The sequence below is a fragment of the Eurosta solidaginis genome, chromosome 5, assembly GCF_040869045.1.
Source record: "Eurosta solidaginis isolate ZX-2024a chromosome 5, ASM4086904v1, whole genome shotgun sequence".
Lineage (NCBI taxonomy): Eukaryota > Metazoa > Arthropoda > Insecta > Diptera > Tephritidae > Eurosta > Eurosta solidaginis.
The window spans coordinates 24,764,177-24,790,367 of record NC_090323.1 but is presented as its reverse complement, the minus strand read 5'-3'; the positions used below and the strand labels follow the sequence as shown (position 1 = coordinate 24,790,367).

The 26,191-nt window shown below is 34.9% G+C and overlaps 1 protein-coding gene across 6 annotated transcripts in view; it reads left to right on the top strand.

The window, feature by feature from the left end:
• LOC137253331 (uncharacterized) overlaps positions 1-16,827 on the top strand; it is a 299,686-nt gene extending 282,859 nt beyond the window's left edge. For all 6 annotated transcript variants that reach the window (XM_067790071.1, XM_067790068.1, XM_067790070.1 and 3 more), the window contains one exon: positions 10,446-16,827. In XM_067790071.1, the coding sequence (XP_067646172.1) occupies positions 10,446-11,881 (1,436 nt within the window). In that variant the 3' untranslated portion in view covers positions 11,882-16,827. The remainder of the gene's footprint in view (positions 1-10,445) is intronic.
• Positions 16,828-26,191: the final 9,364 nt, after the last annotated feature.

Here is a 26,191-nt window from a genome sequence, read left to right as displayed (position 1 = left end):
GGGAGGCTAGATTTTATTTAAAAGCAAGGCGGGTAATTAACAAAAATGCAGATTACAACCAACAATTTAAGGCGCTGCTTTCATTTTTCTATAAAAACTAGACTCCCTGAAGAAGATGGGAACGCATAGAAACGTGTAGGAAGGAGAAGACAAAGTTAAATTTTGTTTTATAATTTTTTTTTTGGCTTGCCAAGATGCAAGAACGATGACCTCATGACAGATACTGGAAATATTGCATACTTTTAGGAGCGTCTGGTTTTATTTTAGAGATTTTTAAATTTTAAAGTACGTTAATGAACTCGAAGTGAATGCAATAAAACAATAAAAAAAATTCCAGCAGGTCTCGCTGGTTTCTTGTTTCACTTTAATTTCCTACAGGCCAATTTCCATTAACAAACCACATTTGTTTTAGCCATGACAATAAGTATGCCATAATTTAACACAAATTGAGCACTAAATAGAATGAGTTTTTAAAGATTAAATAAAAAATTGTCACAGATTTAAATAAATATTTTGAGATAAATGCAGCAAATGTGACACTATAATTAAGCTTTAATTACGTCGTAATGACGAGATTTTATTTAGGATTTCATAAATTGCAAAATATTAATAATAGAAGACAACTACCATAGTATAAAATCAGTTGAGAAGCCGAAGAGTTTAAGCTTTCACATTCAGGCTTTTTTCAACAAATACTTCCTGAAAAATGCAGTGATATGACAGTCAAATTTGACTTGTCCTCAGGTCATTGCAGTCGCCTACAGGTCTCACCGCTTACAAAATCTTAAAGTCGTACATATATTTCATCATAATGGGCCTTCTTCCAATGCTCAACCCTCCATAATGGCCTACAGAGCTACCTCAAACAGCAAGTAGTCCATTTATCTTCATGTACAGCCTAAGCGCCAGCTCTATTAACTTGGTGCTTGACTTCGCCTTCCGCCAGTAGGAGAAAATATCTATTTCTTATTCGCCATAGAACTGCTCACATCCATGGCACTCTCCACAACACTCGGAGAAGCGTGATTGTCGTTTCAACAACAACCTACTTTATGTAGTTGTAAAAAGGACGCAGTATAGCGTTGTTCACGAATGGATCAAATGTTGATGACTACAAGAAATCGATACTAATGGGATGCCACCGCAATATCTTTCAAGCAGAAGTTCATGCAACAGGAGTCTGCGGTAGAGAATGACATCGATGACGCTTATCCTCGAGAAGTATCCTCTTTAGGCAGTCAGGCAGCCTTACAATTACTCCTAAGCTAGTAAGTGAATGCAAAGGAGTCCTAACTGATTTGCAGGCCAAAACCAAGTTTTATTTGGATGGGTTTCCGTGCATCAAGGACATGAAAGTGACGGACAGGCAGACTACATTGCCAAGCAGAATGCTATAGCAGCATTCTGTGGTTAACAAGGCACATACTAAGGAAGCCATAAGTAGCTGGGAAACTAAGCAGGTCCTGGCAAGGACAGTTCACATTCTATCGAAGTGTTATTAGTTTGTTATCGAAAAATTATCAATTTGTTATCGAAGATTTATCGTTTCGTATTGAAACCTTAATTGATTTGCTATTGAAAGGTAAACGATTCGTTATCAAAAAGTTACATTTGCTATCAAAAATTTATCGATGTACTATCGAAAAGTTATCACCATGTTATCGGAGTGACCAACTGGTTATCGGCGTGTCATCGAAAATTTATCGAGTTGTTATTAAAAAGTTATTAATTTGCCAACGAAAATTTAGCGATTTCTTATCTCTTCCAGAACTTACATCTGTCGATAACAAGCCGCTAGAAAACCAATAAGAAGCCTATGGATCGGCAATAAGCCCATAGCGCACCTATAACTCTTAATCACTTTTTTCGGGATTAGCATCATAAAATGATACATCACTTCCCTCACTTATAAAATCGTGCAGCTGTTGTTCCATATCGTCACCCCAAAATAGGCCACATTGTGACTTGTGCTTCAATGCATGAATGACTAAATGTTTGAATGGCCAAGCCATTGGCGCTAGGCGCCCGTCAGCAATCAGTCACTCTATTGTAATTGTAGATAATTGTTGTTGTTGCTGTCCTACATACCATAACGAAGGCAATGAAAGACTGTAACTTCAATGTAGCTGTTGCACAATTATGCGTACGATAAACATGCTACATACATACAAGCATAATGATTATGTAACAGAGGGGTGAAATTTAGCCCAAGTAACGTATTCAGATTTGTATTGCATACTTATAGGCGCCTTAAGCAGGAAGTGCAATATGTCACTATACCAGACAAGTAGTGCATGTACTATGATGAGGAATTGCACAGGCTCTTTTGCATTGCGTACTCAATAGCATTTGATTTTTAAGGTTTCAAAGTGGATGTTGCTGCTGATGTTGTGGTTTTTGTTGTCCAGTGTATGGTCAAATGTTGATTGCTACAGGCAGCATAGCATGGGTTGAGAAATGCTGGGAATCACTAAACACAACTGTGGATTTCAATGTACTTGGAGGGTGCATGTTGTTTATGTGCACCTAGAAACCAGCACAGGCACTTTCAAATACACGCGTACATATGTTTTCGCACTCAATAGTGGTGTAGGTCACTAGGGTCTGTATAAGCCAATGCTGTCACGCATTTTATATTGACAAATTAGCATGACATGAAATGTCGTCGCATGCTCCGATATCGCAATTATACAGCTGAGCTATAAGTTGTCTGTTGCGGGTGTAAATTATTGCAATAATCAGTTACAAACTCATATACACAAGTATATGTATGTCCATTGCTTGCTAACCACCCTAGAGGGAAAACTGATTAATAGCAGCGGCACTTCTTAATAGGTGCACGCAGCAGTGAATTTCTTTACGCTTCAAAAGCATTTGGTACGTCTTATACATATATGAGTGAAGGGAGAGCTGCATTCCCTCGTTTAAGCTCATCGCCCATACAGTACATATCACTAAAAGGTAACTACATTCATTTAAAGCCTCCCTAGAGTGAAGCGTAAAAATTCTCATTCTTCAATTTTAAATGAGCCTGTAATGCCGCTCAGCTTTGTATTTCATTGTCATACGTTTCCTTAGCTAATATTCCCTTACAGTTAAATGGCCGATTAATGAAAAAGCTAGTTGTTTTTTAATATTTTTTTTTCTTTTTAGTCGGTTGTGTTTACTCTATACAAATTTGACATCCTTAACTTTCTTCGAGCAAAACAATCGACTTAGTGAGCCGATTTTCCAAATTGAAATCTTCAAATAGAACATGTTTCCCCCAAATTTACAAAGGGGCATCCTTAAGTAGTAATTTTATTAAAAACTTGATTAAATAAATTGTTGAATTTGTCAACCGGGCCAAGAATCACATAACATGCTTGCCTGGCAACCATTTCTGCTTGGAGAAATAAACAAACAACAATATGCTCTCTAATCTTCCCTTTTTAACACGCTTTTATTAGCTTGGCCTGTATGTAACGGAATCTTTGAGCTTAATTTTCACCGGTTTCTAGAAGTTTGATTAATTTGAAACTTTGCATACGTATCAAGGACCGATGACAATGTATTAATGTGATGGTGTGGTGACATAAGGTCAACGGCCATAAGGTCAATTGGCCTTATTACCACTTTGAATGGCCATACGTTTGATTGAAACTTTGCACACATATCAAGGCTCGATGACAATGCATTAATGTGATTATGTGGTGACATAAGGTCAACGGCCATAAGGTCAATTGGCCTTATCACCACTTTGAATGGTCATAAATTTGATTGAAACTTTACACACGTATCAAGGTTCGATGACAATGCATTAATGTGATGGTGTGGTGACATAAGGTCAACGGCCATAAGGTCAACTGGCCTTATTACCACTTTGAATGGCCATAAGTTTGATTGAAACTTTGCACACGTATCAAGGATCGATGACAATGCAATAATGTGATGGTGGGGTGAACTTATGACCACCCCAAATGGCCATAGATTTGAAACCTTGCACATAATGCGAAAAACGCATTCCTTTATTAACACGCTTTTATTGGCTTGGCCTGTATGTAACGGAATTTTTGAGCTTAATTTTCACCGGTTTCCAGAAGTCTGATTAATTTGAAGCTTTGCATACGTATCAAGGACCGATGACAATGCATTAATGTGATGGTGTGGTGACATAAGATCGACGGCCATAAGGTCAATTGGCCTTATTACCACTTTGAATGGCCACAAGTGTGATTGAAATTTTGCACACGTATCAGGGCTCGATGACAATGCATTATTGTGTTGGTGTGGTGACATAAGGACAACGTCCATAAGGTCAATTGGCCTTATTACCACTTTGAATGGCCATAAGTTTGATTGAAACTTTGTACACATATCAAGGCTCGATGACAATTCATTAATGTGATGGTATGGTGACATAAGGCCAACGACCATAAGGTCAATTGGCCTTATTACCACTTTGAGTGGCCATAAGTTTGATTGAAACTTTCCACACGTATCAAGGGTCGATGACAATGCATTAATGTGATGGTGTGGTGACATAAGGTCAATGGCCATAAGGCCAATTGGCCTTATTACCACTTTGAATGGCCATGAGTTTGATTGTAACTTTGCACACCTATCAAGGCTCGACGACAATGCAATAATGTGATGGTGGGGTGACATAAGGTTAACGGACATAAGGTCAATTGAACTTACGACCACCCCAATTGCCCATAGATTTGAAACCTTGCACATAATGCTAAAAAAGCATTCCTTTATTAATGATAGAAGTGGATGCATGGCACATCTACGAAAGAGCATACTGGAGCCCTTTTTAACACGCTTTTATTAGCTTGGCCTGTATCTATGTAACGGAATATTTGAGCTTAATTTTCACCGGTTTATAGAAGTTTGATTAATTTGAAACTTTGCATACGTATCAAGGACCGATGACAATGCATTAATGTGATGGTGTGGTGACATAAGGTCAGCGGCCATAAGGTCAATTGGTCTTATTACCACTTTGGATGGCCATAAGTTTGCTCGATGACAATGCATTAATGTGATAGTGTGGTGACATAAGGTTAACGGCCATAAGGTCAATTGGCCTTATTACCACTTTGAATGCACCGTAGCCAGCGCGGCTCGATCCACTTCCACTGATGTTTCGGAATCCTGCCATCTACGCTGCTCTCGTCTATAATGCCAATGATCTGCCGACCCTTGGCAATTTCGGCGAAAGACCGCATCCAGCCTCCCTGCGTCTTGGCCCTTTTCTGTGCCGTGGGGTTGGATTCATCCATGGACCGCTGGCGTTTCGTGGTTTCATCACTCTCGACTAAAACTTTTAAAATTACTTGATTTAAAAAATTAAAAGTAAATAATAGTTAAAAAAAACTAATAAAAACACGCTTTATAGCAAACCGAACTAAAAAATAGAAAATAATTTTCAATTAATAAATATTAGTTTAAAAAAAAACTAAAAAAACACGCTTTTATAGCAAACCGAACTAAAAAATAGAAAATAATTTTCAATTAAAAATAGTTTATATAACAGTAGTAGAAGGTCAAACAATCGTTTATAGTTAATCACCTCAAAATAAAATTATAATAAAATTTAAGATATTAACAGAATAATTTAATTCAGAGTAAAAAGCGTGGGGTACGTTTGACTACATTTCATATCTTTCCTCTCAGATAGTTGCCAATAGAATGGTTGTTACATTCAATATCAAGCATCCCACGCTTTTTACTGTGAATTAAATTATTCTGTTCATAATTTAAATTTTATTATAATTTTATTTTGAGGTGATTAACTATAAACGATTGTTTGACCTTCTACTACTGTTATATAAACTGTTTTTAATTGAAAATTATTTTCTACTTTTTAGTTCGGTTTGCTATAAAAGCGTGTTTTTTTAGTTTTTTTAAACTATTATTTATTAATTGAAAATTATTTCCATTCAAATATGGCAAAGCAACTATTGTCGCTGTACATACCCGTATACAAATTGCCAACAACAAGTTTATCTTTTACCGATTGGCTGTCAAGAGTCTTGCTGAGATAGCTTAAGCGAACCAAATATAAGGTAAAATTGAAACTCTGACTATGTTGGTAAGAACAAAATCATCGTGGTGATAGTGGATTAGTCGTCGGTTAACTAGCAACGAGACAAGGCGTGTGCACGCATGTTTGTTAAACCTCAAAAAATAATTGGTATATTTGAACGTTTCATAGGACAATATTTTTTATGGAAATCGATATATACAAATATTATTTATTATTCGATTCCCGACAAATTCGGTATTTAAGTTCCCTTTTCCTAGGCTATTATTTGGAGTGGCTTTTCTCTGGGAAATTAAATATTAAGGTACGTTTTGCTTTTAGGCTTACATATTATTGGAAATGTTTGGTTCAGGGATCGACCTATTCGAAAAAACTCATGATTACAGTTTGCGAAGGAGACGGAGTTAGACAAGGAAAGAGAAGTATAAGGACAGACATGCGAAGGGGAAAATAATGTATACATGAACCTTTTAGTATTGTACTTATATGAAACTTTGCTTTGCACGCATATGTGACTCTCTACGTAGTTTTTCTATGAAGCTTTGAATTTTCATCAAGCCTACCAGTAAAAATGTTCCTGCGTTATCAAGTGACTTCCGAAGTGAGCATAAAATGTAAGTGCGAAAATTCGTAGGAGAACGGAAAAGAGCAGCACGCCAAAGAATTGAAAAATAAACTCGGCATTCTTTTACCCGGAGTTAAGTCTCGCCAAATTATTATTGTGGCTAATATTAGGATTTCGATACATCACTGTGCTCCTAGCAAATAAACGCACACCAACAGCAAAGCAAGCAGCCAAACATATAAGTAGTCAGCAGCTAAGAGCGAAAGAAGAAATAGAAACAGTCACACATCATGTAATCATCACCTAAGAGCAGAACTTATTTCACACACACATAATCAGCACCTAACAGGATGGAGAATGCTTCACATACATCTACATGGCACTAAAATGCACATATGGCATATATACATGTATGTAGCCAAAGATAATGATGGATTGAATAAGCAACTATTCGAGACGGCTGTTCGCGAAAAGTATGGATCGTGGAGAAATGGGTGAACGAGGTAAATTGAGAGTATAAAAGCTGCGCAGTCCAACCGATAGTCAATCAGTTTGACTTTAAACGCTTTAACTTAAGTAGCCGAGTAATCTAATTATGAAGAACTACTACCAAAGTAGTTTAAATAAAGAACATTTTGCTATACTGAATATTTGAGTTATTTATTCAATAGTTCAGAGATTCGAATGATAACAGAAGCTGTAAAAATAATGAGGAGTTTCCGGAAATTCCTAACACTATGATTTAGCGCTGTATTTTTAACTGCCAAGTTCGGTTGCTTTCCATATTATGACTACTTAAAGCTCCTAAGCTTGGTTTTTATGCCATGTAGGAGTACCGAAACTTACTTAACAGCTTTGCCTACGCATCCTTAAATTTATACATTTTAAAGTATCCCTCTACATAAGTGCCTCTAAGGGTCCTTTCTTGCAATGAACTCCATAATGTATTAGAGTCATTGAAGCCTTGTCACCATTGTTCATTACCATTTCATTCTAGCCTCCATTGAATTGCATTTACATTGTTATTATTGCAGTGATATTTCACGCTACCATTGTTGTCACTATTAACACTAGATATACTATGCCTCAGTTTTGTTGTTGTTAATTTGCACTTACAACTTGCCACCAATTTGCCCACAGGTGGGTATGGAGTGCCATACGATTTATGTGCTTTCCCCCTTTCGTTAATAGTCAAGTTGCAGGTGTACTAAATCTTATTACGGCTCTTATTTCTGTTTGCGTATGTCCTATGAGTTTATATATTATGGTATGTATACATATTTGTTGACGTGTACTCTATTTGAGCTCTGTTTCCAATAACCAAATTTCGATGTGCACCTTTGGTTAGCCATGGCATTGAGCGGTATTGGGTAATTAATAAGCGGTGAAAATGGAACAGTGGGAATGTTTGACTAGACTGCACCAAGTCTGTATTTATAACCAGGTAATTAGGAGGTTCGTAGCTTTCATTCATAACATATTTTTAAATATGCTTGCAACATAGTTTAAACTTTAATTCACATTCCTTATATGCATAAGCGTGCTACATATCAACATAATATATTAAAATCACTTTTGAATTGTAAAACTTTTACAGAAACGAGTTAGAGAAATGAACTCTACTCAAGTATGTGAATAACGGCACCATGTAACCGACCCATCAACCGCCCGAAATATTTTGTTAGCTTATTTAATGGTAATACACTACCCGAAAATTGTGGAAATCGGATACCATGATACCCCTTATCTTGATTTGATTTAGATACCGTTGGTGCTAATACTTAATGAACTACCGCGATTGTCAGACATTTGTTTAAGGAGCTGAGTTGCGTAACCTTTCCAAACAAAAGCTGGAAGCAGATTATACGGAGGATTCTATGAGAAAAACTCTCTGATTATGACAAATTTATAGAAAATACGCGTGATACTGGCTACTTCAATTAAAAAAATATTTGTATCTCTTCTTCTGCCTTTCTCTTTACTTTTGCGTCCCCTGTTTGTCCCCTGTTTCTGTCTTTCTATTTTGATAATGCCTTATTGCAATTGTCTGGCTCTTTCTATCTTTTAAATATATTTCATAAATAAATAATTTTTCCTTTTCCTACAAGGAGATTTATTCAGTACAATTATAAGAATCAGTACCTATGTGTTGGTTATTCTAGTGCGCCTGCACACTAGAGTAAAGATTGAGAAAGCGAAATATAGGAAGTTTTTCACGAGAGCATATCGACTGGATTGGAGCATCACTCTATCTCGGCTGCAGTTTACAAAACGTTCTATCACAGAAAATCTCCGAAAAGTACCCATTTCAGTTTGAATTAAACCCCTAAATCATCACCATATGATCCCAACTTGTCGCCGAAGCTACCCTAGGTTGACCCTGAAGTTTATAATTATCAATAAATAGCTCCGTAAGAACCCAAATATAGTGCCCACTATCATCACGAAAATACCCAAAAATTAATCCCAAAATTATCACCGAAGAACCTCGACGAAATCCTAAAAATCTTACTGAAATTACTCAAAATTACCCGGATCATCAATAAGTGGTACCGTAAGGACACCGAAATATTTCCCAAAATCATCCCGAAATGACTCCGAAGTAATCCTCAAATGGCCGTCAAATGTACAAGAAAGCGCGTCGAAATAAACCCCAAAGTCATCACAATTAGACCTCAAATGAATTCGCAGTGATTGCGAAATGTCCCTGGAATAACGTCGAAATAGTCGCCAAAATCATCCCGAAATTACCCTAAAGTGATCCTCGAATGGTTAAGAAATTACGTCGCAAAGGCCCAAAATGTTCCCCGAAGTCATCACGGAATTACGCTAAATTGACCCCGAAACAACCCCAAAAGCACCTCGAAATACTCTCCAAAGTCCTACCCAAATGGCACCCATATGACCAGGAAGTGATCCTCAAATAATCAAGAAATGGCCCTATAAGGACCCCGAGTAGTCTCCAAAAGTATAACGAAATGACCACACATAGACCCTCACATGATCACGAAGTGATTCTTAAATGTCTTTCAAATGAAAAAATAAATGGCACCGTAAGAACTCTGATGGAGACCTCAAGGTCATTTTCTAAAGACATTAAATTTATTCCAACGTATTTTCGAAATGTACCCGAAAGAACTTTTTACCATAAAGTCATCGAGAAATTACCCCTACTGAGCCCGAATTAATCCTTAAGTGATCAAGAAATGGCCCCGTAAAAACTTAAAAATAGTCCTCGCAATCATATTGATCCCGGAAAAACCTCGAATTATTCCCCAAAAACAACCCGAAATTACACCTACTGAGCACGAAGTCATCCAGAAATAGTCCGCGCAATCAGCGCGAAATGGACCGGAATTGTGTCGCGAATGTCCTCGAAAGAATCTCGAGTTCTTCATGAAGCAACTAACAAATGACTCCGTCATGATCCTAATATAATCAAGAAAGAACCCTGAAAATGTTCCCATAATCATCAGAAAATGATCACAAATTGATCTCGAAATGACAACGAAGTGATCCAGAATGAACCTCAAATAATCCCGAAATTATTTTTGAAGAGCCTCGAAATAATGTCCAGGATAATTCCCAAACTGCTCCGAAGTGATCTCAAATAAACTTTAAATAATCTCGAAAGAACCTCGAAATATTCCCTAAATTTCACACTTAATGATCCCTACCTGATCTCAAAATTACCACGAAAAGACTCCACAAGTTTTCTTCAATTGAAGAATTATATAAATAGGTGGCAACACTATATTATAGAGCTAACTTAGACTATTATACATCTATCTTATATTGAATTTAACAGAATCTCTTACTAATAATTACCATTCTCTACTTTCTTTACAGCCGACACACTACCGCACCTCTGCTACAATGTCAAATGTCCGCCCATGTCCGAAATAACTTGCCCCGAGGATAGTAGCGTGCGCGAAATACTAAATACCATTGATTTACAACATTTTACCACAGCACCAGAAATCGCAGACACCGACGCACTTTACAACATCACCGAAATTGATGAAGAAATCTATGCTGAGTGTTGTTTAGCGAAAAAATGTCTATGCAAAACTTGCTATATACCCGATTGTCATGGCGAAGATGAAGTGGTAGTCGAATTACAACCCGAATCAATGAATAAACCTGGACACTGCTGCGGTGAATACGAATGTCAGCGTACGCCAAATTGCAAAGCGGAAGGCGATAGTCAGCTGTATTGGTTAAAGGGTTGCCAACGTTGTCATTGCTTTTCAGGTAAACCAATGTGCATACAAATTTGTGATGAAGCCGTTAATAAAACAAAAGCAATTTGTAAACCCGAAAAGTTGAATGTATTCTTTGAACATGGTGAAAGTTGGCGCGTTGGGTGCTATGAATGTGAGTGTGTAGATGGTGTTGAAAAATGTGTATTACCCTTTTGTAGCAATATAAATTGTCCACGTGAAAGACAAATAATACTCAAGGATGGTTGTTGTCCTATTTGTTGGCCCGATTGTGCACCCATACCAAATGAGTTGCTTAGAATGAATAAGTATGCTAATGATAAATATGGTAGCACTGGTGCACGTCATTATGATGATGATGATGATGATGATGATGAAGATCTAACAGTTGAAGAGCAGGGACAACAAGAGGGTAGTCTAAGTAATAATGCACAACATGTTGTGGATTATAGTGCAGAGAATGAGATTGACACGCTACCGGATATACCTTTCGAAGAAGATGATGAACTTGTTGCTGAGAAGCAATTGAGCAGCGCTAATGCTACAGCTGAAGTGCAAGCAAACAACACTACAGCAACGACTGCAATAATAACAAGCAGCAGCAGCACAACTGTGAGCAGCAGCAGCACCACTACTACTACAGCTGCCACTACAGCCGGGCCAGTCAACTTTTCCACATCCACAATTTTCACTCAAGCCGAGCAGTTGTCTCATGCGCCCACAACTGTTGCACCAACACCAACACATGGCGCTTTAACTAGCGAACGCTCTATTGCCACCGTTTGCCCACCGGCCGCTGTTATTGCCTCACGTCATGATGCACCTGAAAACTTTCAGTTATATCCCGATGATGTAGTGCCGGAAATTCAAGTTATTACAGAGTCTTGTAAACATTGGATGATTTATATTATTATTGGCGTTTTGGTTGCACTGATTGCAGTGCTTATTGCTTGGATAATTCAGCTGCGCTTGAAGCAGCGCTCCTATCGTCCTGTCTCGCATATTGATGATAATTTCAATAAGATGTCTTGTAATATCAAGGCAACAAATGCTTATGTTTAAATTTTTTTCTTAGTTTGTCATAATTTTTAGTATATGTACATAAATAGTGAGGTCACTACTACTAGGGGTGTGTAGGTGCACGTAAGCACTTTGAACTATATGAATCAGGCAGATAGTCCCCAAAAACTTAGCTTCAATTTTATATTAGATTTAGAGGTTCATAATTGTAAAGATTTAAGAAGAAACAGCTTTTATTCAGGTAAATACTAAATATACATACATATATAATTTCATATTAAATATTAATGTCCAATGTTATTCTCAGCTTGAATGAAGAAAAATTTACAAGCCCATTTTAAAGTGAAGTATTTGAAGAATTTTTTTTTTTTTTGAAGAACATCTACTGAAGATAGAAACCTCCTGACCTAACTTTAGCATCCCTTATCATTCAACCTTACTTTGAGTTTACTTCTCACATCATTTCAGAATTTTTTGTCGATAAGGATGTCATATTTCAAGTTATTTCTGTGCATCTCCAGTACCCTCTAACCTTTTAGCCTCCTCTTTTGACTTGAATTTTGAAATTGCTTAAAACACAACGTATTTAATGACACATAGGGGCGCTGTTCCAATTAAACTTAAGCTTATGCTAATTTCTAACTCAAATAAGTTCAACAGTGTGACTTAAATAGTTTGGCACAGAACAACTCCGAACATCCTTTCGCCCTTGTATGTCACGGAGATAAAAGCAGCTTTGTCATTTATTCACCCAATTAGACGGCAGTCGGGCACATAAGCATTAACTCAATGCGTTCCTTATTATCATCACCCCCAAAGAGGTTGAAGATATCATCGCTGCTAAATAACCTTGGCAATGAGGGACTCCATTACTTGGCGCATGTTTTCAACATGGCAAGAGTGGTACTGCTACCAAAGCTTGGAAAACCAGCTAACCATGTATAACCCTGTCGTTCTTTAACTCTCCTGTCGCCAGTATTTTCGATACTAGTAGCATTCCTGCTGCTTTATTGTATCACATATCTGCGGTTAGCCAATATATAACCCCTATTTTAAATATCATTCACATTCAAATGAATTACGAACTGAATAAAGACCCCTACCATAGAACTGTACTCGTTATGCTAGACCTATCAAAAGCCTTTCACACACTCAATCACGGCACTTTACTGTAAGAGATAGAACGGTCTACGCTTCCACCAGTCTTAAAAATTGTACCACAGTAGCTAGGGAAGGGACCTAGAGAGAAACTTTTCATGGCAGAAATACACTCGGGGCGTTTGTCAAATCATTTTCAAGAGGCGACCCCGATAAGAAACTCTTCTAAATATAGAGTCAAGTCCAGCTCCTACGTTTTAGGGAGTCTTTTAAGTTTTCTAGGATACGAATTTTAAAGTAGATTTTTCGAAAATAAGCTGAGAATATGTGTGTATTCATAATACATATACGCTAAAAATATATACAGTAGCGAACGCAAAAATAGCGGTGTCAATTTTGATCAAATCTCTACATTTAAGTTTTTTCTTTTAAGAAACCTTTTTTTTTTTTATTTTTTAATTATATTTTTACAAACCAATCTCAAAACCGTTTTTGAAAAAATTCATATGTATGTATATTCGAAAAAAAATTTCAAAAATTTCCAACTTTTATTTGAGTCGTTTATTTTGAAAGTGGTTTAAGTCCATTTTTTCTTATACTGAGATATTTAAGGGTTTGTGTTTCATTTGGTTCAAAAATATTGTCAAGTTGTTTTAATTTTTTGTATGGCTTTGTGGCCTTAAACATGCTAGAATATATAACGTAATATGTTTTGTAAATTTTACTGTAAAAATAAGCTGTGTTTCAGAAACTAAAATGGACTTAAACCACTTTCAAAATTAATAAAATGACTTTTTTGTTTGTGAAAAGGAATAAGTCCACTTATTTTTAAGAAATTAAATAATGAAAATTGTAAATATTTTATCTTTGATGTAGATGAATGTAATAGCTTTAAAATAAATAGGGAAGTTTTCAAGTTAGATACAGATTTTTATTTATGCAGTTAAAAAAACGCTTTTAGGAATAAATATTAATTCAGTTATTAAACAATTTAATTTACATTCATTTATTTATTAAGGATAATATTGAAGATTTTGCCATATTATTTCTCCTAATTTAGATTATATATGAGGTTGTTAAAATATTCATGGTGAATAGGTTGTATATACCTTAGTAACTCCATCATTATACTTGAAATTGGATTTACATTTTTGTATAATGGTTTTATTTTATTTTTTTGAAGTTCCTTCGTATTCCCCGACAAGGTAATAAATCAAGTATTTTGAACTCTTTATCCACGAGCACTTTTTATAAATCGCATCCAACATAGCCTTAGCCAATTAACAGTCTCGCCCCTAGAGTTTTTAATCTTTTATGAATTGCTCCTGCCAGATAATAATTAATAATAATAAATTTTAAATAAATATTAAATAATAAATTTCAGTTCAGTTTACTTAAACCAGTTTCAAAATATTTTTTTTTGGATTTTGTTAGCTAAGTAATTTTCAAGTCCCCTAAATCATAGCGATTTTAATGATATTAGATTTAAATTGTTTATAAAAAAAAAAGATTATATAGGATTGTGATTATTGTTATCATTAACTCCATTTTTTTTTTTTAATGGACTTAAACCACTTTCAAAATAAACGACTCATTTAGAATTTATTTTTTTTTTTTTATTTTTTGGGTATGAAGTTTTGTAACACAACCAATTTTAGTTCAACAAAGTACAAGTTATAGCTCTCTCAAAACTCGTATTGATTTTCGACAATTTTTTGTCTGAAGATTGTTTCATATTTTCTTCCATACAAAGGGCACATAGCTTATTCTTTATTTGAAAGAAAATCTGCACTTGTAATAAAGCTATAAACAGCATACTTAAAAATATTCAGTAATTAAAAAAAAAAAAAGTTCGAAATTTTTGTAATATTTTCTCGAATTTCCGAATATTTTCTTAAACGTTTCGCAAATTGCTTAACAAAGCCTCAATTAACTTGTGCTATTTGCGTGTTTGCTGCTGTGCGTACATAATTTGCATTCATTAAGCTATTTTTTACCATTCATTTTTGGTCGTCTTTAATATCCCAACTATTTTTTGTAGACCAAGATCTCAAATCTTATTTTGTTTGTTATTAATTTCATTGAAACCCATTTATTTTGTTTACAAAAAATTTTCATAAAGAAATCTTCACAGCAGCAACAAAAATCATAAGTTCATATACAAAATAAATATTAATAATAAATGTTACTAAAAGTATTGAAACAATTATTATCACCTTTTTTTATTTTCTTAACTTAAAGCGATGCACAAAATGTCATAACACGTCATATTGTCATAATAGGCGTACTTGCTTTGTGTTGCAAGGAGCACGGATTGCACGGATTGTTTATATCCTATGGCAAAATATGCAAGACTACGTGAGCAGACTATTGTCAAGTTTTAGCAAACATCAGTAGGAAGCGTAAAGACATTTGTACATAAAATAACAAAATACGACGAAAAAATATAAAAAAGAATTGCGCAATGTTTTCGTTGGCGAAATGAGAGGAATATCGCTGAGGCAGGATTGATTTTATTTTCCAACAATTCGTTGCAAGAAAATATACATAGATTTGAGCATACTATAAATTGCACCGATCGCTTTACTTTACAATCCGCGCAATCCATGCATTTCATGCACTCCGTGCACCATTTGCAAGACAAAGCGACTCCCCCTAATATGGGCAATTTGATGACGCTAATAAATTTATAACATTATGACAATGTGATCTGTAATTACACTTTGTGAATATGCATATTGAAACAAAATATCAAACAATATTTAGATCTATATTTTAAGCGTAGTTAAATATTTAGTTTTAGCTATAAAGTTTTAACAAAATAAATTTGCTTTATTAAAATATAAAACATAGTTTTACAACTTGTAACTAAATTGCTTAGTTTTATTGTATTAGTAGAGAGCATTCATTCAAATTAATAAACATTTTAGATATAATTTATGTCATTTCTTGTCCAAACAATTTAAGCTTAAGCTTAATTTCATATGCCTAGGTTATAATTAAATTTTTGGCTATAACCTAGAAAAGAAATACCTATAGTATTAACATTAAATTATTTCATTATTAGCACATTTAAAATGCAACTATTTATAATGGAAATAAAACGTAAACGGGTACGAAATAATTTGTGAGTTTGTTTTTATTCTTAAGCTAAAAAATTTCAACTAAACAAAAATTCGTTTATCTTATCAAAAATATTTAATTTTCAAGTTAATATTTCGTAACAAAAACACACAGCAGCAAATCCACTTGCTTGCATGAATACCGTGCAGTGTAAGCGTACCTGCTCGGGCGCCAGCGAATTTACTGATGCAGACGGGAAGCAAGCCTCGTAACTGGTTTGCCTGTGTCCCAAATCAGTTTTCTGGCTTTTCGTTTGTTTTTTGAAAGAGCAACCGCGGCACACTCATATTAGGAAGCACCTTTTTTAACTTACATATCGGATTTTCTCGTTAATTCTGGCAGCTAATAATCATATGAGTAGTACAATAAAGTGCATATACTTAAAAATATTCATATATAGTTTGTTTATAGTTTGTAAAAAATTTATTAAAATTGCACACTATGTATTTATGTGATATTTGTTAGTAAGTTGAGGTGAAATATTGGAATTGAGTTTAAAAAATGATTTTTTTCTATAAAAATACAAAAGTAAAAAATATTAAATATATTTCATAAAAGTGTTAACTATGAAACGCCACGCTATATATGGGTATTAACAACATAGTTATAAATAAAAGAAGATCAAAAAAGTAAAAAAGAAATCTATAATTGCATATTTAATAAAAAAATACAATTAATATTTATTTAAGTTTACGTACATAAATAATTAGCTGCTATCATATATATATTTTACTCAAAAAAATTATAAACATAATATAGATATTGATTTAAAACAAAATGTTTTTGTTTTTAGTGAAAAAGAAAGAACGCAGGTAAGGGATAGGAACTAATTTTTATATTGTTTATGTAGATACCTTTACAGGGTGTGCAGATAGAACCACTTTCTTACGGCAATGGGAAGTTCGATCAGAAAATTGCAAAAAGGCATGAGTACCGAATACTTATGAAATTCAATGTCTAAACATTGAGAAAACCAAAGTTTTAAGTTAACTAGAGTTCGCTCAGAAGTGAAGAAGAGAACACAACAAATAATTTTGAGCTTTTTGGAAGGAACTTCGTCAGCTTTTAAAATGTAGCAACCGATAGCATCAATTTATAGTTTTAAATATCAACTTATTATCTACAAATAATTATTATCGTCGAGTTATCGGGTCATTATCAGCCGGGCTACACATCGGTCAACGATTTTATAGTGAAATTTTATCGGCATCACACTCGTAACAAACCGATGAGCCGTCGGCAACAACACGACGCTTACAAACTGAGAGCAGAAAGAACTAAAAAATCGATAGTATTTTGATATCAAACTGACAACTTTTTGATAACAAGTTGATTATTTTTCGATAACAAGTCGGTAAGTTTTCGGTGACAAATTGCTAACTTTTCAACAACAAATCAATAGCACGCTGATAATAAATTGGTGATACTACTATAGCAAATGTATAACTTTTCGAAAACTTTTCTTTATAATTGTTTGATGACATATTGGTAACATTTTGATAACATACTGGCATGTTCTCGATAACTTTCTAGTAACATATCGATAATTTTTCTATAAATAATCGCTACAGTTTAAAAAAAAAATCGATAAATTTTCAATAAAAACCCGATTACTCGTAATGAACAAGTCAGTAACTCATTCATAACCTATGATATCTATAGCAAATGTATAACATTTCAATGAAAAATCGGTAACTCATCTTTACCTCGTCGATAACAAACCGTTAAGACTTCTTTAACAAATGGAGAAGACGCCGACTGGCTTCGATTTTGACTTCTAGTATTAGCTTTACGTTCATGCTATATCCGCCATATAGAATACCACTTATAAAGAGGAGGCTTGGGCTTACTATGAGAAAGATATTTACACATTAAAAATGTAGGCGAAATTTCCACAGTTTTCGATTTTTATATTAATAACTATAGTGCCGGAATCTTACGTCCAGACAGTTACAAAATTAAGTATCCAGGCATTATTCATTATGAGGAGATTGATGACATAAGGTGAGAAGAGACGATGAATATGCGGTGAGAAAATATAGGGAAGGGGAATTGAAAGGGAAGAGGGGGAGAAATGAAAAATCAACAGTAATAGGAAGGAACACAGTTGGAGAGTTATAGAAAGAAGGTGGTAAGGTTGATGGAGGGAGGGAGTTCCGGGGAAAAAATAGAGGATGAGACATGGAAAGAAATAGATGATGAGATATGGAAAGAAATAGGAGATAAGAAATTGAAAGAAGAAAAGGAAAATTGAAGAGGAAGATAAAAAGGAGGACCAGAACCAGATCAAAACCGCGCTGGCACAATCGGTTATAAGAGCATCCATTTGCTGAAGTGTGCTCATTATATTGATGTCATTGGTTTAAGAAACGCATTGTATGTTATTATAACGAATTAGAACGAATTTTGGGAAATTCCGAAACCTTCAGCTAACCTTCGAATCGCTAAATTGTCAAATAAATAGCTCCAATATTCAGTAATGTAAAATGGTCCTTATTAGACTACTTTGAGACTACTTCACAATAATACTTATACTTCACAACTAATAAACTGATCAGCTTGCACTGCTTTTATACTCTCTGTTGCTTTGTTCTCATATTTATCCAAATTTCCAGACGTTTCACCTTCTAGAATCTTCTGCTTGGTTACCAGCTATATGCGTGTGTATGTGTTAGAACCAACTTCGGCTGATGACTACATGTGTGTGCGTGAGTTATTCTTCGTCGCTATTTATGTACGTGTCTAAATGGATTAAATTCATGTATACACAAGAGTACTAGTTTGCTTTATTGTGGTAGTGCATTTATTTACTAACAGCTTAGTGATGCTAAAATTCGCCACATTATGCTTTATCTGGATAGAAAAAAGAAGCAAACCAAGTAGGTCTCATAATAAACGAGGACAAGAAAAAATACACACATTGTTAAAAGATATAAATCCGATACTGTGGCGGACTTCACGTTCTACATGCCACAAATCATCCTGTTCGACATCATGGATTGTATCGAGCTAAAATGAGTTGGTCATTAGGAATTTTCATGAGAAAAGGTCTACGAAAAATTTATGGTCATGTCTGCGATGCCGACAGTGAATATCTAGGGAGGATATGAAAATGAAGTACAACGAATAAAAGACCAAACCTTCACTAGCTAGTTTATGTTATCCGAATGGGCGAAGACGATCTTTGCAAAAATATATTTCTACGCACATCTCTATTTAGAAGCGAGTTGGAAGAAGCCGATGGAGGGAGACTTAATCTACCGTGGTACCCCAAATAGCCTAAGTTATCGCGATACAGGGATCGGTGGCGTGTGAAAAAGTCTGCCAAAATCGCCTACCCAAAGCTACAACAGCCCAGATACTGACAAGTATATTTTCAGGTTATTCTGGTACTACTTTGCTGGCAGCATTTAACGCATTTATCAACATAAGAAAAATTGTGTTTGTTAAGCAGATGTGCTTAATCTATCAATATCCATAAGGCATCTAGCATATGTATGTACTAGAGATATACGCCGCCGACGATTTTCGTCGTTTTTTGCACGCCGCCGCCGAATGTCAAAAATATCTACGCGGCGGCGGCGGCGTCCGGCGCGTTACTATATTTTCTACTCATTTAAGACTGTCTAGGCCATTTATTGTTCATGCCGAAAATTTGACGGATATAGTCGAAAGGGGTATCGGCGAATGCGCATTACTTCCAGTTATAAGAATCCAATTGCGAAATGTAACTTTCCACCCGTTCAAAAGTAATTAAAAAAAAAACAGGCGCTTTCAACGGCAGATTAACACAGATTTTGCATCACCCAATTCACCAAGCTATTAAAACAAAACACTAAAAGAAAAATTATATAAAAAATATAAATGCTCACTTTGCATAATTTAAAAAAAAATTAATACTGAACAATGAATTGAAATAGAATGACCCAAGGCGAATATGTTTTCAAATTGTCCTTAAGTTGTAAAAAAAACAAATTACCCAAAAAAGGTGCCAATTTTGTTAGAAGTTTTATATTGCGATTGGCTGAAAGAATAAGCGAAGTCAGTGATACCAAAATTCTTTAGTAGGTTCTAGGGGCATAAACACTCCTTTGAAATTATTCTTGCCTCATACTTAAGTTGAGGATATATGTACGTATGAGAAGGGTTTGAAAAATCATTTGGGCCTACATTCAAACATCTGTTGTTTATTTGCGAAACGTCTGAAATGTTAGTTTTGATTTTCACACTTTATCCTTCAACATTAAAGCCTCCCGGTTTGGCATTTCCTAAAGTTGGCCGCCCTATCCAAAACTAGGCTCTTGGAGTAAATCACATTGAATATAGCCTGTCAACCAAGTTTAAATATCACCTACACGATACGGATCCTTTCACAAATACGTAGGTGAGGCATTGTCCACGGCTAGAACACTCAAAGTGGTGAAGCAAAAGCTTTCCCAAGATAGTCGAACTAATAACCGTGTGTGCTACTACCCTAACGTAGTGGACAGTCGATCTAGACATCCATAATGAGCTTTCATATCATAAGGCCGGAAAACCGCAGTTAACATCTTTTAACTTAAAATCGGTCTACTTTCATTCTAAAATATCGTTTCGATGTAACGAACACTATTGAAATCAATGTTGTGAACACAAGCGTCTGCAAACTTTGGTCTACATTTTAGAAATTGTATCCAGGGCCCATGTCAACTTTTAACTATGTAGATGCGCCGAGGTTTATACGATTTTCACCCATGAGTTACGCAATGGCATCCACTTAGATGCTTATGATTTCGAGGACAGCATCCTTGGCCAAATAAGCACTCCCAACGTTTCCAGGTGTTTCTCTGGTATAGCTCGGCAGCATAGCGCGACAAAAACATCCGTTAGAAAGTCTTCGGAGCTACACCTAGAGCTTCTAAGACAGTGACGCCGACGAGGGTATGAGTCCGTAATCGCAGTCCTATAGCTTCTGTGCTGTCATTTGGTGTGAGAGCCAGGAGGCGTGGTAGCGACTGGCGGTCGGGATTGTTACTGTTCGCACATCGGGAATTGTAGCCTCTAAAAACAGCTGACAAAACTGGAGACTACCTATGCCACTAGAGTCATGAGTATTAAAAGACCATTAATAGCAACTGTAAGTCGCCTTTGTGCGTGACCGCCAAGGAGCCACAAACTACGCTTTGCACGAGATATACAGACAAAAGTATGACCACTTTATGTATCTCTATTTCTTTTCAGCGGACGCAGCAATTCCAAAGACCGGGGTTAGGTTCGAAGCCTCTCTGGAGTAAGTGAACGAGGGAAATCCCTCCGCAAGGAGCTACTCCTGAAAATGTTTGAATGATCTGCGAGATTTGGAGGCAAAACCCCGGATCTTTCCGAAATGGCCAAAACTGTGATTTCTTTAAATATATACAAACAAAACCTTTCCTATTTAAATAGAAAGAACAACCTCTTTAAAGTAAGAATACCGGCGTACGCCGACGCGCCGCCCACGCCGCCGCCGCTGATAAAGTGATCGGCGTAAACCTCTAGTATGTACATTGTATTTAAGTTCAGCAAGCACGAAAAAATTGCCACTCCATTCAATTTCTATTCCCTATACATCCATACATATATATTAATCATATTTCTTTCACCATTCACTTAGTATGATATTGATGTTGTTGTTGTTGTTGTTAAACTACGCTTGCCAATCGATCATGCAAATCTTGTATGCATGTATGTTGGGTTAGCTATACACAGCTCATCAATTTCTAAATTCGACCTTGTAAAAACCCTTCAATAATTTTGCTACGCTTTAGCTTTTACTTTCGAACAATCAAAAACTAGGCCGGAAGTGTGTGGTGGTGTATTGACTTGCGTGCGCGCGTCTGTGTGTATATGTTCACAATTTGTAAATTTCAAAAAGTAGCAAAACTTGCAATTTTCATTTCCAACACTAGCGCACACACATACACATGCATATGCAAATAACTATTGTATACGATTTTCCATTCATTCGTCCATTCTTACATATGGCATGTGGCTAGATTTGTATGCAAAAGCCGTTTATCATAAAACTTGCCAAAGACCAGCAGCGCAAAAAAAGTTTCTCTACAATCCCACATATGCGGAGCTTGCCACCCACATTTTCAACGCTTCAATCCCAATGCCTTGAATTGAAGGTAATGTTTTATTTCTTTTCTAACCATATGGCTTTACCACAATTGTGCTGACATAAAATTCTTGGCATCATATTTGTACTGTGTTTGTATAAATAAGCTTCGAACATATACAAATATACATACATATGCAAATAGATAAATTTGTAAGTGCCAAACCAAGAAGAAGTTGCCTTTTGTGTAGTCAAAGCCTTTTTCGTCATCATTCATCCTGCGCTTTTCTTTGGCGTCTCTTGAATCATTTTTCATCATTTTGCTTTCGAAATTTCTTTAGCTTGTCAACTTTATAAACGGATTACTTACGATAAGAATTGGAGTGTTCAGTGTAAATGTAATATGCTCATGCTATATTAGGGCGGGTCGATTTAAAAATCGCTCATTGCTCTGTGAAAATCGTATTCTAGGGATCAAAATAAGAAACTTTGCCGAAGGAACCATACCGCTAAAACGAATTTTGATGTTCCCCCCTTTGGGTCGAACTTTTGGGTAGGGCCAATTTCAATTCTATCTGCTGTGTCTTGTGGTGGCTTAAAAAAACAACACAAGCGATTTTACGATCTGTAATTGTGTCACAGTGATACCTTCATTTTTTAAAACGGTTGAATAAAAAACCCACATAACTATGTTTACGACATGCAAATGCATCACAGTGATGCCTTGGTTTTAAAAGGGGGTTGTAAAAACGCTAATTTCTAATAATTTTTTTTAATTTCTTTTCTATTACGTTTTAGAGCAATAGTTCCTTCGGCAAAGTTTCTTATTTTGATCCCTAGAATATGATTTTCACAGAGCAATGGGCGATTTTTTTGCCTCCCCACAAATCGACCCGGCCTATGCTACATAGTATGTATGTAAGTATGTTTGTTGCTTTTGCCATTATTGAGAACTTTTCAATTTATATGGGTTGTTGGCGTATTGTAATATCCTGGCAGAAAATTTCTTTTTCAATAGTTTTTATAGGCAATAATTGAATTATGAAGAAATCTACTCGAAAGGAATCAAAGTTTTCTATGAAAATATTCATATGATAATATTTCTCATGAATGTAATTTTGAAAAGTCATAATAATTTCTGAGAAACTACGTAAGCAGTATTTGAAGAAGATACAAAAAGTTTACTTAGAAAAAAGAATTAATATGATTTCTCAATAAATGCCAGCTATGCTTTTTAAAAATTTTTATAAATTTTCGGCAATTCAATTATTCTTTTTTCCTATTTTCGAATATTTTAGAAAATATTTCGATGGATTTTGCGGATCAAACCATGAGAACCAATCTCGAAAATATTTTCGAAAAGTTGAAAAGCTCGAACAAAATTTACGAAAATGTATAACCTTTTATTAAATATTTATGAAAAAACTTCTGTGAATTTTGCAACTGAACAGTTTTAGAAATTCTAGAAAATGTTACGAAAATTTCGAGCTTTTTTAATAGAGCTTAAATTTCATTTAGTTTTTTAACTGAAACCAGTTAAACCAATCTCGAAAGCATCTTCGAAAAAATTCGAAATTTCGAGAAATTTTTAAGAATTCTTCACACTTTTTTAATTAGAATTTAAAAAACGTGTATGAGTTTTGCAAGGCAAACCATGCAAATCATCTCAAAAACGTTTTCGAAAACATTCGAAGATTGGAAAAAAAGTGTACCAATTTATCGTACTTTTTATTAGCATTTAAGAAAAATGTCTAAGACTTTTGTAACTAAAACCATAAAAAGCAATCTCAAAAATGGTTTTGAAAATATTCGAATATTCGATAAAAAACTTTTCCGAAAAAAGTGGAGTAAATTTTATGAAACATTCGAACTGTTTATTTAGAATTTAATAAATAACTCCAATAAATTTTTTAGTTGACGCAACGCAAACCAATCTCCAAAACATTTTCCGAAAAATTCAAAGATTCTAGAAAGTTTTACGAACATTTTGAACTATAAATAGGAGAAAAAATTTGAATCAATTACTCAACTGATCCAAGCAAATCAAACTCTAAAACTTTTACGAAAAAATTCAAAAATTTTAGCAAATTTTATAAAAATTCGAATTTATTATTTAGAATTTAAGAAAAAACTTCTATAAATTGTTTAGTTGAAACAACGCAAAGCAATCTCAAAAATGATTTCGAAAATTATAGAAAACGTTAAGAAAAATTGAAGTTTTTTATTTAGAACTTAAGAAAAATTGCAATAAATTTTTTAACTTTTAAAAAAATTAAAAAATTAAACTTAAAATTTATGAAAAAACCTTACTGAATTTTGTACCATAAAACACGCAAACAAATCTCTAAAATGTTTGCAAAAATATTCTGAAGTTCGAGACAATGTTAATAAAATTTTCAACTTTTCTTAGGTGCAAAAAAAACAACGCTTTCCAATTTTTTTTATATTGTAGCAAAATCCATTTTAGTTTCGCAAAGCACAACTAAAGGGTGTCTCTAAATTCGATTTGATTCTTGACAATTTTCGTTAGGGTTTTCAGATTCCTTCTATACAAAAATAACAAAGATAATGAATGCTGAGTGGAACAACATCTTACTTATATCAGCTGCCGTTTTAGAAACGCTCTACCACAGAATTGGTTTGAAAACGCCTTATATCAGACTTTGTTTGAAAAACACCGTCGAAAAATCAAAATGCAAAAAACATAACTGACATTGGAAGCTACACTTTGGAAGGGGTTTTTGCAGACTAGCTGTGGGAGATGATTATCCAATATAATCGGAGGAAATCAAAAATTGTAGGGAAAACTTTCTCAATTTAAATATTTGTGCGGTACAACTAAATTTTTATATATTTGCTTTCGTTCTCTTCAAAATTAACTGATTCCTTTCTAATATAACAAAAATTGTTTGAACAAAAATTAAATTTAAAAAACCAGTTTGTGTGTGCGTTCGCCGTGAAACAAACATTCAAACACACAAACAGTGAAATCATTCCACCACATCAACTGTTTCCAACCAAATGGTGAAAAGGGCCAACTAGCGCTTCAACAACTACGTTTGCATATGCAGGTTTAGTTTCGTTTCGTTTTGGTTTTGGAATCACAGACATATTGATGCAACAAAACCGGTTAAAGCGCCAAAGGAAGTAGATTTTTCGTTTCTCGCATTAGCTTCAAAAACTTGTTTGTACAGGTGAAAAAAATAGTTTGTGTAGATACGAAAGGATTACATGGTCTAAGCCCCTAAAAGTCGCACCTGTTGTTGTTGTTGTTAAATTTAATCGAACATTTGTGTACCTATTCAACTGAGAAGGTGTCAAACCTTTCGTTATCTTTCGAAACAGGAATTTTGCTAATTAACCTCATTTCGGCACAACTTTTAGCACAATCACTTTTTTACGCATTTTTAAACTTCTCTCTATTTCACTTTGCAAAAGTTCCTTTAACATAAAATATTAATTGAAAGCGATTGTGTGCACTTAAGTGGCATTAAAAAGTTGGCAGCGCCAGCACAGAAGCAGCACCAGCAATTTTGTGTACCAATGTAACGGTGATGACAATGCAACTCTGCTACTTACAAATGCATGCGCACGCTGATGATAAACCTTGTACCCTTTAACACAGCAGTCGACACTTGTGTGCAATTCTCCTCCTGAGTGGCAAATGTCGAAAGGAGTGTGGCATGTAATTACAACAAAAATGGAGCAGAAGTAATTTGCAAACAAGCAACATATTTTACTTTATTTTTGTTGCTTTTTATTTTAAAAATTTTTTTTCACTCATTTTGGGATACATTAAGCAGTTGAGAGAGTACCCAATTTAATAAATGCTTGGCTGATTTCGGTGCACTTTCTCGTACAGTCAAACATTAAAAAAAAAACAAAGAAAGAGCAACATGCATAAAAAAAGAGATTCACAAAAAAAATAATTCAACAATTTGTCGCATCAGCGCTTTGAGGGGCAGGCGCTACAATGTTATACTGAGCAGTGCTGCTAAAAGAGAGAAATAAAAGTCAAGATACTCAGCGTGAGCGTTGTTGCATGCAAGGGT